Source organism: Copadichromis virginalis, linkage group LG19 (genome assembly GCF_057382275.1).
Source record: "Copadichromis virginalis isolate Kocher_CV1m ecotype Utaka linkage group LG19, C_Virginalis_male_GT1.1, whole genome shotgun sequence".
Classification (NCBI taxonomy): Eukaryota; Metazoa; Chordata; class Actinopteri; order Cichliformes; family Cichlidae; genus Copadichromis; species Copadichromis virginalis.
In genome coordinates, this window is record NC_140636.1 from 26,545,848 (window position 1) to 26,558,324 (window position 12,477).

General features: G+C 42.4%; 2 protein-coding genes across 5 annotated transcripts; one reads left to right on the forward strand and one right to left on the reverse strand.

Moving 5' to 3' along the window:
• Nucleotides 1-321: 321 nt before the first annotated feature.
• On the forward strand, nt 322-8,682 carry gng7 (guanine nucleotide binding protein (G protein), gamma 7). Of its 4 annotated transcripts, none has more exons than XM_085442496.1 (4): nt 322-450; nt 3,081-3,210; nt 4,043-4,158; nt 4,410-8,682. In XM_085442496.1, exons 3-4 carry the CDS (start codon nt 4,078-4,080, stop codon nt 4,533-4,535), a joined length of 207 nt encoding a protein of 68 aa, XP_085298622.1. In that variant the 5' UTR covers nt 322-450; nt 3,081-3,210; nt 4,043-4,077; the 3' UTR covers nt 4,536-8,682. The 4 variants fall into 4 exon arrangements, with proteins under 4 accessions (XP_085298622.1, XP_085298625.1, XP_085298623.1 ...); XM_085442499.1 differs by lacking the exon at nt 322-450 and adding an exon at nt 465-637; XM_085442497.1 differs by lacking the exon at nt 322-450 and adding an exon at nt 626-691.
• Nucleotides 8,683-9,818: 1,136 nt separating this feature from the next.
• On the reverse strand, nt 9,819-12,203 carry LOC146686271 (growth arrest and DNA damage-inducible protein GADD45 beta-like). Its single transcript, XM_085442495.1, has 4 exons — nt 12,070-12,203; nt 11,363-11,464; nt 11,029-11,245; nt 9,819-10,842 (listed from the first exon to the last, which is right to left on the reverse strand). The coding sequence occupies exons 1-4, from the start codon at nt 12,105-12,107 to the stop codon at nt 10,738-10,740; spliced, it is 462 nt and encodes a 153-aa protein (XP_085298621.1). The 5' UTR covers nt 12,108-12,203; the 3' UTR covers nt 9,819-10,737.
• Between the last annotated feature and the right edge of the window lie 274 nt (nt 12,204-12,477).

A 12,477-nucleotide genomic window follows, 5' to 3' on the forward strand; every position in this document is an offset into this window, starting at 1 on the left:
CGTAAAGAAATGCATTTTAACAACATTTCAATGGGGCTTCAGTTCGTGCAAGTGCCCATTCTACACTTTACAATACAGGAGTCACTAGGAGCAGCCGTCATTTTATACATGACTTGCATTATTTATTTATTTGTGAACGTATATCTGGCAAATCTAGTCTGCCATTTAAAATTCTGTTGTTTGGAGGATACTTTCCCAGGGTATATATAGCTATAGATCATTAAAAATGCTTCCTTGGGAGCCCCTTGCTAAATCTGCTGTCACCCCATCGGATCGAGGGAGGGAGAAGGAGAGAGGGAGGAAGAGAGCAGGAGGGGGGTAGAGGAGTGGACAGGCACTGGTAACGGAGGGGGAGGCGTTTGGCTCGGTGAAAACGGGGAGTGAACGCGCAGAGAGTGTGAGAAACCAGCGGATCTGGCCCTTTAAATCACCAATACAGCACATTCGGAGGTGAGTTTGGAGATATTTGGCTATTTTTCTCCCCGTGCATAATGTTTGTAGCGCCTCTGTGTGCTGCTGCAGCCCCGCATTCTCGCAACTGAGGGCGGCTGCAGCGAAAAGGGGGCTCGTCAGTGTCACGAATCCGGATTTCCCCAGCCCTTTGCCGGCAGAGAGGGTGGGGAGGACCGGGGACAGGGTCAGTGGAAGATTTCCTTCAGCTCGGCTGGACTCTGAGGACGCACGAGCCACAGTAACATGATCTTATATGCCGAAGTAGGCCGTATCAATTTGCATAATAGCGGAATATAACGGCATGCGCTCCGGTCTTGTGCTCGTTGTCGCTGGATGGGTTTATATTTGCCGGAGCTTGCCTCCCTCAAAACATGTCACCACCCTGCTCCCACGGCTAACAATCAGGGCCTATTTGCAGACCCGGAGCGGTGTAGTCTGTTATTCACTGGGATAAATATATCTGGCTTTGATATGTGCACTGTGTTTGCGCTCCCGTGCGTATTCGTCTGTATGTTGGCTCTGTTGAGTCTATGCGTTTAAGTGTGTGTGGTACGTGGATAGCCACGGGAGAGAGGACATGCTGTTCTATCCATCAAAATGCCCGCATTGTGCTTTCACACGGTAGAGCAGCGAGCAGGCCCTATAGCAGAGGACATGGCTTCGTACTGTAGGCCCGATCAACGCTCAGGAGCTGCTTGGATCAATAAGGATTGATGCAGTTTTGCGCGTCTTGAGAGCCTCTGTGTGCTCGCTGGTTGAGGCCTGTCCATCTCTGGTGGTGTTTATGTTGACCAGGCCGAATCAAATGATCAGCTTAGCGTATATGTTTTGCTTCTGCTAAGTAGAAAGGCGTTCAGTTTGGGGCAAGAAGGGAGAGATGTGGCTGTGTTGGGGGAGAATTTCGTCTGCTGTTTTTAAAGGCTTCTCTTCTCTCGGCACGGTATGCGCCATAGCAAAAAGTTTGAAAAATCAACAGGCTGAGGAAATTAAAGAACTAGGTTAGTAGTGTCTATGAAGTGATAAATGAGTCATTTAAGTATATCTGGTACTTTATTTTGTATGCAGCGGCTCTGCCAGTTGAAACCACCGTGGTTCACCCACTTGATAGAACAGAAAAAAGCACACATTTATGTTTCAAAGGAACAGCAGCTTATAACTAAAGAGGATGCAAGTGCTGCCTTGTCCTTTAATGTTAGCATGTTTGTGTCAAAGGCATGCATCAGCATGTGAACAATCCCTGCAATAAGTCTTATAGAGTTGAGTTTTTATTATATTCATATGCATATACTCTGCGCTTGGCTTCCAGTGATGCTGCACGCTGTGATTTAGGAGCATTCATTAAATCCTGACAGATAATGAGAAGCGTAGAATGTGTTGTGAGGGAACAGGTGTTTGTCTCTGTTTATTTGCACTTGTTATAGACACATCTGAGGGTTATCTGTTTACACAGCCATAACCAAGGGACTCACCCCCCATTGTTGGACAGAGGCCCATGTGTGTACATTATATTTTAGTTCTGGGGTCAGTATTGGGCACTTGTGGTTAAAGGGGAAAAAAGAAATCTAGTGCCAAGTAAGGCTAGGGTCAGTATTTCTGTCTCTTACAAGCAGTTCATTTAGGAAGATTCATGTGCCACAATTTGCCAAACATGATGCCTTTTTTTGCTATCTTCAGTTTCTATGAATATGTGTACTCCTAATTGAAATCAGTGCAACTCTCAAGTCCTGTGAGTGTCTAAAGGAAAGAAATGAAGATATGTTGTTCCTGAATTAGGATTTGGGTTCAAGATTCAAGATTAGGATTAAAAATTAGAATTTGGATAGAGGAAAATCGGCAAAAAGCCGCATAAGTCTGTTAATGCCAACGTGCAGGCAAAGGCAGAATGAGAATTTGTTCAGGTGTTACAGTGGTAATCTCTAGCTTCATTCACTCTCTCTCTCTCTCTCTCTCTCTCTCACTCTCTCTCCCTCTCTTACACACAAACACACACACACACAGCTCTAATTACAGACATGAATCTCTGAAAGACTCCACAGCAGGAGTAATTAAAGCAGGACTCTCCTCCTTAGAGAGGGAGACAGACAGAGACACAGACTGAGAGACCCGGTGGTAACATGCTCGTTGTGATGTATTTGAGGTATGTGTTGTTCACATCTACAGAAGCAAGTTTCCTGCTGTGTTAATCTGAAGGTTTGTAGTGATTTAAAATGAGTTTGGGACCACCCCACCCTCCATATGACAGAATGTCCCACCACCCATTCAGAAAAGTGCTCTCACAGGTGCTTTGTGAAAGAAAAGGAGGTTGCGATGATGGATATGATAGTTAATGGATATGATGAGTATGACATTTTCTTGTGTTTGAAGTAGCAGCTGTGTCATGGTAATATTTTTTATTGCAGTTTTCATATTTGCAGTCGTTATCTCACCTTTAGTTTTTATTGCTTTGCTAACTCATTGCTAAAACAGTAAAACCTCTCTGTATGTGGAGATGTGGAAAAATTGAAACCTATTTGTAAAAGCAAACAGAAGCAAACATTTTGAAATGTGTATGACTACTGAACTGCCTGTTTATAACGTAGCTTTATCAGCAGGCAGCTCACTTGTTTGCCCATTCTTCTTTTACACAGAGACAAGCCAATGTAAGCTCAGCCGCCATCCAGCTCTGTAACTGTGACTGCCGTTCCTGCACTGCTCAGACCGCCTCCATCCATTCATATTAGTGTTCAGAGGGAGTCCTGTCTGCACACCATCAGCCAGGTAATACTCTGTTTGCTGTGGTCACTGTATCACGTTCCACATTCCTAGGCTGCTTAATCTGCAAAGTATCTTAAACTCGAATTTTCTTGTGAATTACCCAGTGGACTCAGGAGTCCCTGAGGCAGTGGAATGTGGAATGAATTTATTTGAATGTCTGGATCACAACATTCTCAATCCCAAAGATCTCACTGAGGTTTATTACAACAACCTAATGGTGTATTCCTATTTCAACATGTTGTTTGTGCAGTGTGTGAATTACATTCAGAAGACTAATATCAGATGCTGATGCGTATTAGCATCTTTAATATAAGGGCTTTTATTTAATTGCTTTTTTGTTAAACATCAAATTCATTTTTGGTTACATTGTCGTTACACTGTTGCTTTCAATCGTCATATTATGAATTAAAATGCTGCTATGTTTCACTCTAAATTTCTGCTGCACTACTATGTAGTCACCTCATGGTGGTGCTATAGCGCTCCAGCTGACGTTCCACACAATCCTCTTAACTGATTTAAATTTATGACCCATAACACTAAAAAGGGAATTTAAGCCATCATTTCATTTCTGATCTAATGGCAAAAAACCAAAAAATATTACACTCTTTGTTGTGCTTTGTTTATATTTGATCCTCTGCAGGCTTTCTTTTTTGTTTGCTTTTGTGCGATTCATTTAGCAGTGCTATAAAGGACAGTTTCAGGGAATAATCAGGGAATTATCTAGTACTTAAATTCACATCTCTATTAAGTATACATGAAATTAATGTTTCTTGGTCTCTGACAAATCTAGTGAAGTAAACCAAACACAACTCATTCTGTTTTTTCACTCCTTCAGTTTTCTCCTGTGTTGGTGTATTCTCATGGATCAGTATGTCTACCACTAATAATATCGCCCAGGCCAGGAAACTGGTGGAACAGCTGAGGATTGAGGCAGGGATTGAGCGCATTAAGGTAAAACAACCGTTTTCTGCTGTGTTAGCAAATGTGAGTGCGTAATTATTCATACACATTTAACTGCTCTCCCTCTCTACTCATTCTTGTTCCCCCTTTGCTGCTTCTTCCTTCATTTACCCTTACAACTTTATTTTTTCTTCTACCTCCAATGCCCTCATTTTAAATTTCGCACCTTCTTATCTATCCCCTTTTTTGCCTTCCCCCATGCCCTTCCTCCTTTTCTCTCCCTCCCCCCTCTGTCCGGTCAGGTGTCTAAAGCAGCAGCAGACCTGATGAGTTACTGTGAGCAGCACGCTCGTAGCGACCCTCTGCTGGTTGGTGTTCCCACCTCTGAAAACCCTTTCAAGGACAAGAAACCTTGCATCATCCTATAGCTGCTTCCTGCTTCTCCTACCCCTCTCATGCACACACACACAAACACACATTCTCACACACTCTTGCACATACATATACACACTAACACATAAACGTATACTTTTGCCATTTAACTAGATCCCCGCATTTACCAAGACACACCTTGGAGCAGCCATGTCTGATCTTACAGGGCTGTCGAGCATCCACACACACACAGAAACACACACGCTCCCAGAATCGCCACTCTGGAAAAGCGCCATACACCGGAGCAACAGCTAGGGGAAGGGTATGCTGCGCTCACAGTGGCTGAGATCAGTATATCACTGAGTATGATCCAAGGTGCTTTGGTATTATTCACATATGCTGGTGAATTAACTACAAGTTTCAGCTAAAATTGAAAAGGGATTTGGACATTAATGATCGATAGGAAATCAGCATTTTCTTTTTTTTTTGTTATCGTGAAATGAGGTGTTGGTTCAAAGATGGGTAGCTGTGCCATAGGCAGGCGGTGGGAGGATGCATGTGCAAAAAAACAGAATGAGTGGTAGGCGCTAGGCCAATTGTGCCAAACTGGACCTCGTGTCCCATTAAAAGTTCAATAAATGCTTCTTTTTCTGTGGGAGATTTTTTTTTTAAAAAGTATGAAAGCTTCATTCTTGGGTCATTTTGGAGCAACTGGCTAAAGCCTTTGCCTTTATCAGGCCATAGCATGTTCCCACCCAAACCTGTATCAACAGACCTTCTCTGCCTGTGGCCTCACAATGGCTGCCTGCAGCCTTTGGCCAAGCCTCCAGCTGTGCCAACCTGTACAAAAATTCCTTTCTAGATGCTGATCTGCTGTCACTGATTCCACTGCGGCTCATGATAGCCGCCACGGGCTGATGTCTAAGCTGATCCCAGATCTGCACCTATGAGAGCAAGCAGTGAACGGCTCTACACAGAACTCAAGCTATTAACCGCAGACGTTTACTGCATTTTTTCTTAAGAAATACTTGTTTGTGAACTCAATGTACGTTTTAGATATTTTGTTGAAGCATTACTTAACAGATAGGACAATATTTTACATTTTTTTAGATCGTTTTCTTTTCACGTAGGTGTTGCCCCTGGCGGATCAGGTTTGTTTTCCTGCTTGCATTAATGAAATAACAGGATATCTGGTTGTAAGCCAGGGGTAATACCTAACCAGATCTACTGTACATCAAGCCTCCCTGTGCTTTACCCCAAGAGAGGGCGAGGCCACAGAATGATCACATCAGAGAATCATTCTGTAAAGGACTGCGAGGCTGGAGGAGATGACCCAGACATAGAAAGTAAAAATGAAGGTGCCCTCTTCCCACCCTCTCAGCCCATATATATTTCGATTACTAGTTCTTGTAGGGTGAATAGAACGAAAATGAGAGGAGTGGGTAGTCTGAAAATAAGGAGTCACCTCTCTGTTCAAGGGGTTTACATCTTGTTTTAATGCTTTGCAATTATGGCTATTAATCAGATTACCTGCCTTCACCAGTCTAAAGGTCCCAGTTTCCCCAGCATAAGAGCTCACTCTGATGTTATCCCAGCTTGGTCACAGGCTGGATCAGTAGGAGCTGGCAGTCTCCTTTCTGTGTCCCTCCATCCTCGTCTCCTCCACAGCGCTCCTCCTGTCTGACAAACCAAACTTGATTGTAAAAACTGAAACATGAAGAAGAAAAAAATCAAGTTAATTAAGAGAAAAAAAAAACTAAGTGTATAAACTTTCTTTCAGACATGTGCAGAAGTGATAAGTTGAAGAGTAGCTGTTTTGGCTTTCTTTTTTTTCTTTTTCTTTTTTTTAAGTTCTCTTCTTTCTATGGAGTCCATGGAACCTGGTCAGTTGAGTATTACCCTGTACAGTGTTTGTAAGATACAAACTCAGAACACAGATTTCCCCTCTGTGGATGTTGGATTTTTTTAGTACTACTTATTCTGTCAATCAGGATCACGTCTGTCCTTTGCTTTTTCCTTTTTTACGTCAATCAGGTTTTAGAGGCCTGCGATAGCTGAGGTTGGTTTCGGCCACATATAAAACCGATGAGGATGAAGTAATGTACCGGAAACAAAAGCTGTGTTTGGTTTAGAGTCATGCCCCGTAACAAGATGAATCAACATCGGACCTCATTACGGTGGTGCAAAACCAACCTCCTGATCTGACCTTTAACACCAAAGCTGTCCTTGTTTTTTTTAGTTTTTGTTTTTTTGGGGGCAACAGGCATCTAGACCAACATGCAACACACACCTACATCCTGTGCTTTGGGTGCTTTTCAAGCTTGAATGATGTTTATCAGAGGTAAAAGGTTAATAGCTGTAAGGAGAATTGGTGAGAGAGGGGATCTTCCTTCCATCATATTTACACTTTAGCATTTAGCCGAGGGTGGGATCATTTGGAAATGGCTTATATCTGCTGACAGAGAGTCACAAGGGTTCGTCCTACTAGTTTTCTGCTTTCATGTCACTTAGGTCAGTGTGACCCAGCTGCTATACAGACTTTGGAGGTGGGTGGAAAGAGTTGTTTGCATCCACACGTGCTCATGCGTACCTGGGAATGTGTGGGGTTTAGACAAATCGGCATTAGAATAATTGTAATTGTTACCTTTAGCAATCTCAAACTGTGTGAAAGGGAAAAAAAGAGAATAAGCATATTTCCCAAAATGTCAAATGATTCCTTTAAAAATTCAGCTTTGTGATTAATTACCAGTTTAAATCGCTGCTTAGCATCTGTGTTTTTGCACTGTAGCCAATGGCTTATGATACAGACAAAGATAGAAGTATAGAGAGCAGGAGCTGGAGAAAGGCCATAGAGAGGGTGTGCAAGTGTGCGTGCGTGTGTGTGGGTGCTTGTGTTTGGTAGCTGAAAAGGGATGATTTGGCAGAGCAGTAGGTGGAGAGGAGAAAATAGAGGAGCGTGCAAGTGTGTGCTCGTGTGCATGGTCTGTGTGTGTTTGTGCGAGTGACACAGTGCGTAAGAACGAGCAGTGCCTCCAGTGCTGCAGTGTTAGACTGTAATGTTATAGTACTGCAGTCCTGCAGTTCTAGGTCAGGGTTAGTCTGACCAGAGGAAAGGTCATGTGATACCACAAGTCAGAACAACATATATGGCTTGCACTTCCTCCTTTTCTCACTTAATCAGTCTGCATATTTTGAAGAGTGAAAAGGGGGATTGTGTCACAGGCTAAAACTGATCAGGTGAAATGTGGCAAAACAAATAATTTCATTACCACTAACGTAAGCCTTGGATACGTAAAGGAACATGTTGACATTTGAGGAAATGTGTATATTTGCTTTCTCCTGCAGCTGGTTAGCTTACCTTAAAGACAAGAAACAGGGAGAGCAACAGTATTGGCTTAACTATACGTACTTATTTGGCCTGGGTTTGCTTATCAAGGACCTGAACTATTCTAAGATGAAAGAACTGATTCCCTGTCAGTTTACAGGAATGTGATAAACACTTTCGTTTCATTTCTTTGCAAGCTAAAGTGAAAGAGAATTCTTGCTGCAGAGGTTTAACACAAGGAAACATACATGCATAACTTATCATCAGACAAATGCACATACACACACACAACCACACGCACAGATGTCCTGGTATTGCCAAGCATATGCTATTTTTTTTTTTTTATTACTATCATTCCATCCATGGTTGGGCTTCAATCAGAGACACACAGCTTGGATTGCTGGTTTGTCTGATTGATTGGTTGTTAGTTTGCCTTATAGTGGTGTATATCATGTAAATGCTGGACTTGGAGGTGGGGGGCAGTCTTAAACAGTCTTAAAAGTGGAACACACGGCTCAAAGTGGAAATTTACTGGTGTTGTGCGCAAAAATGCAAGCCTCTCGAAATTCATTTCAAGCTTGGTGAGGAGAGCCGAGGCTCCTCCCTGTTGGACTTTCATATCAAGCTTCTCTGATTTGGCTCCGATCCCTTCCTGAGAATCATCTTTTGTGCTCTGATCTCCTGTGTATGCATACAGTATATGTATCTTTTTGCCTTGATTGACTATGAAGAAAATATATCTATTTTTTGTAACTGTTCTCTGATGTGCCATAACTCATGTTTTCTTGCACACTGTTAATATTTTGTGGATATTGCTGTTTAAAAAAGATGATATTGAGAAGTAGATAACATTAATAAAAAGATGATATAATAACAAACTTTTCCTGTATTGTTTTTTTTATTTTGTTTTGATGTTAACATCAGTGTATTTCAAGTTTACTGGGCAGATCACAAACATCAGATACAATACCAGTATGAGCCTCGCAGAGCTGCTGGTATAGCTGCAGAATATTAGTGTTTTTGATTATTATCTGCAGTTTATTGGTTTAAAAATGCAACTGCAATTTACAATGCACTTGCAGAAACATGCTCTCTGGCCTACTTGGTATACGATGTGCAGCGCATGATGCATGTAAGAGAATGCATCAAACAGAGTAAACGAAGAGCAGAGCTAGGTAAAAGTCTCCCAGTTTGGTCATTTCACATTCCATTGTTGTAGCCGTCTCAGGCCTTCACTGTGCCCTTTGGAGTGTGCTTTCAACCGTTACAAGCTTGTCTCCAAGTTTCAAACCATACTTCCCATGACCCTTCTGCAAGTCACAGCCAATCGGATTTAGGCTGGATGAGCCACGGCCTTTGAGAAGACACTCCCCTCACCAGTCACTACCCTGTGTGATTGTAAACAAGTGTGAGGTCCATGTGCCTCAATATGTTCCTCTCTCCTCTAGCAGCAGACAGGGCTGTGAACAGCCATGTGAGAGCAGAGGGTGGAATAGATTGCAAAGCAGAGGGAAGATCCTGAGATTAAGCAGAGATAATAGAGGGATCAGAGGCTTCACCCACACACACGCACAAACACACATTATGTTATTTGCATGCAACATTGTTGCAGGGCTTTAGCTGCAATATATAATGCAAAACGTACATTTTTAAAAGATTCTTGTTATGCATGTATGGAATCTGGCTAGGGAATAAATAAAAACACTTGACACGCAGGTAATGCGTCTTTCCTGTAATGCTTCATTACTTCCTGACTTGTAGGGACAGTAGGTCTGCATGAGCTTGTTATGCTTGTTTTAGTGAGTTTCTGTCCCCACCCCAGTTTCATTCTCACTGACTTATGCTCACGACAATAGAAGGGGCTGGCAATGACAAAGACTTTGCCCTAAGTGTGCATGCATTTTCCATGACTTCAGCCCGAATGTAAACTGTAGTTGCGTGACTCAGCAGGTTCCATGACGCACACATGGCTTTTGTTTTGAAATCTGAGCAGAAGCCCCAGGAACAAGAAGAATTTATGAATAAAATAATTTATTTACTTAGATAACAGAGCACAAAATAGATTACAAATAACTACAAAAAAACAATACAATCAATAAATTAACAGTGTAGCCACTTTACATTAGTTATTTATCAGAAAGGCAGCACTCTTGAAGGCACAAAGAAGTTGATATTTTTACAATACATTTAAAGCTGATCTGTCCGGATCAGACAGCACAGGCGTTCTGCATCATTGGGAATTTCGGATCCTGCCTAAATTTTTTCATCCTCGGAGTCTCTTTACATTGTTTTTTCTTTTGTTTCTTCTGGTGTCAATAGGTCCTGTGTGTCTTTAACATTATTTCCATTTCAGTTTCCATGGTGACAATTCCCCAGCAGCTTTCAGCTGCTCATTTTAAGAATGCACACCCAGTCTTTTCTACAGAAAAATACAAGTATTGTAAATGCATACCACACATAGACATACCACACATACAAACACACACCTCTCCTCTCCTTTTCTGGGACTCTCCCAGGAATGTCTGGTACAGTTTCAGCACTGCAACATTCCTGTCCAGTCAAACAAACAAGACTTCCAGGTATAAGATGGGTGTGGATGTGTTCCTTTCAAAACTACTACTCCTCCTTAATGTTTACTATGTCACACCCCATAGACATTGTGAGCACCCAGAGAGCAACACAAAACAGATTGTGTTTTGATGGCATTGTAAAAACATTGTGACTTTTCTCTCTGTATCTTTTGCACAAGTACAGATTCTAGAAACCAGTGTCCAGTCCAGCTGTTTCACTAGTCTTTGAGTGGGAGTCCATGGTTTTGCTGGTCATTAAGGATAGTGGACTGGAGCGGCTACACTCCAGGTCATCCCTGCTTGAGCATAAAGATCCTTCAGTGTATCAGTATCTGGCCACAAAAGTTCCTGTATGCAGACCCTTCAGCGTTCCTGCAGGACTAGTTCAGGCACCCACTGGTCAAGGCGCCGACTCTCCTGGCAGTAGGTCCCCACTTCCTGCAGTCTGCAGTGCTCTGCCTGAGGATTCTGTGTGGGAGAAAAAAAGAATCATGTCCAGCGTTCAATTTGAATTGAACCTGCAAAGTAAGAGTAAAAATCACAAGGCGATGAGAAAGAAAAGGTGCAATATCTTAGCTGAAAATTGTGCATGAAAAAGATCACCATCTGCCTTTCAGTTACATAAGAGGTAGCCACTATGCTGAGTCAACACACCGTAACCAGCATGCAGTGAAGGTCTCTGTGCTCTTCCTGGTTCCTGTTGGCATCCACAGCTCCCAGCAGCCGCTGGAGTCGCTGAAACCCAGAGACTCGCAAGATGGTGATGCCGCTGTCGCAGCAGAAGGACTGTAGCAACGTGAAGTGGATCTGCAGCGCCACATCGTTTTCATCGTCGGCTGCCAGCACGCATAGCACCACGCTGTCTGGATCTCTGAGGGGGAAGAGAAAAGAAGAAAAATGAGGAAAAAACTGAATTCACATGTCTGGGGGTGATCAGTTTGGGCAATGAGAAGAGAAGCACAAACCAAAATTAATACTTTCAACTCACACATTAAGAAGCTTGGCTGATTCATAAATGCCAACAGTGAGACAGCCTTGTTTCTGAGCAGTTACCAGCAACTCCTCCAGAGCCAGACCTACAGACTGCATCCTAAGGGATAAGGACAGGACAGTTAGCCTTTTGTATTCTGCAATATGACAAAACATTAGTGGTATTAAATATATGCAGCACTGCTTCAAAAATCCCCCCTCTTCCATATTAATTGAATTAAAAGTCGTTAGAACACTGAAATACACGCTCAGATCAGTTTCATTATCAGTTTCATGCATGGGGATGATTGTGGTGATATAAAACAAGCCATAAATGCGCATTTTACAGTTTCAAGGAATTTCGCTGCATGTTGTGCAACGTGCATGCGTAGTATTGTGTATGCCAGTACAAAGATATTAATACTGAGGTCTTATGACTCATAATAATTCATGCATAATCTCTGGATTTTGGCTTTTATGCGGGTGTCAAACTTTGACAGCACAGAAAAGATTGTAACATTTTATGCACCCAGATGTTAAATAACAGAAAGTCTCTGCGTTCCAGTCTCAAATCAAAGCTTTCCAAAAAGCACTTTAATTACATCAGCCTAAGCAATCCACACAACGGAGGGGTCAAAGGACGATCAACATACCCTTCCAGCACATGATCACGCACATGCACATGCTGAACCAACATAAAAATAGAGCTGAAGCAAGAAATCTTACTTGTTCTCGATGGAAGCAAAGCTTTCTTCGGGAATCATGATTGCAAATTAAAAACCGATCCCACTGCGTAAATGCGTGACAACTGCCGGTGTACCAAAGTTATGCCAGTCTCTTCTGCGTTTGTTGTTGGCAACGTTGCGTCACAGTTTTATAGTGAAGCTGGAAGGTGGGCGGCACCGAAACTAGGCGAGTTTTGCAATTGGCTCAAAGGAAAACCAACATATTTTCTTGTCATGTGGCCTCGTGGGTTTGTATGGTTACAGTGAGTGATGACTTTACGGGACAAAAGTACACTTGTCATTCTGACATAACTGATATTGTGCATAAACAAATACATGCATCTGTTCAAGTGAAATGGTCCAACTAGCTCCCGTGTTGGACTATGAGATAAAATTGTGTAATAAGAGA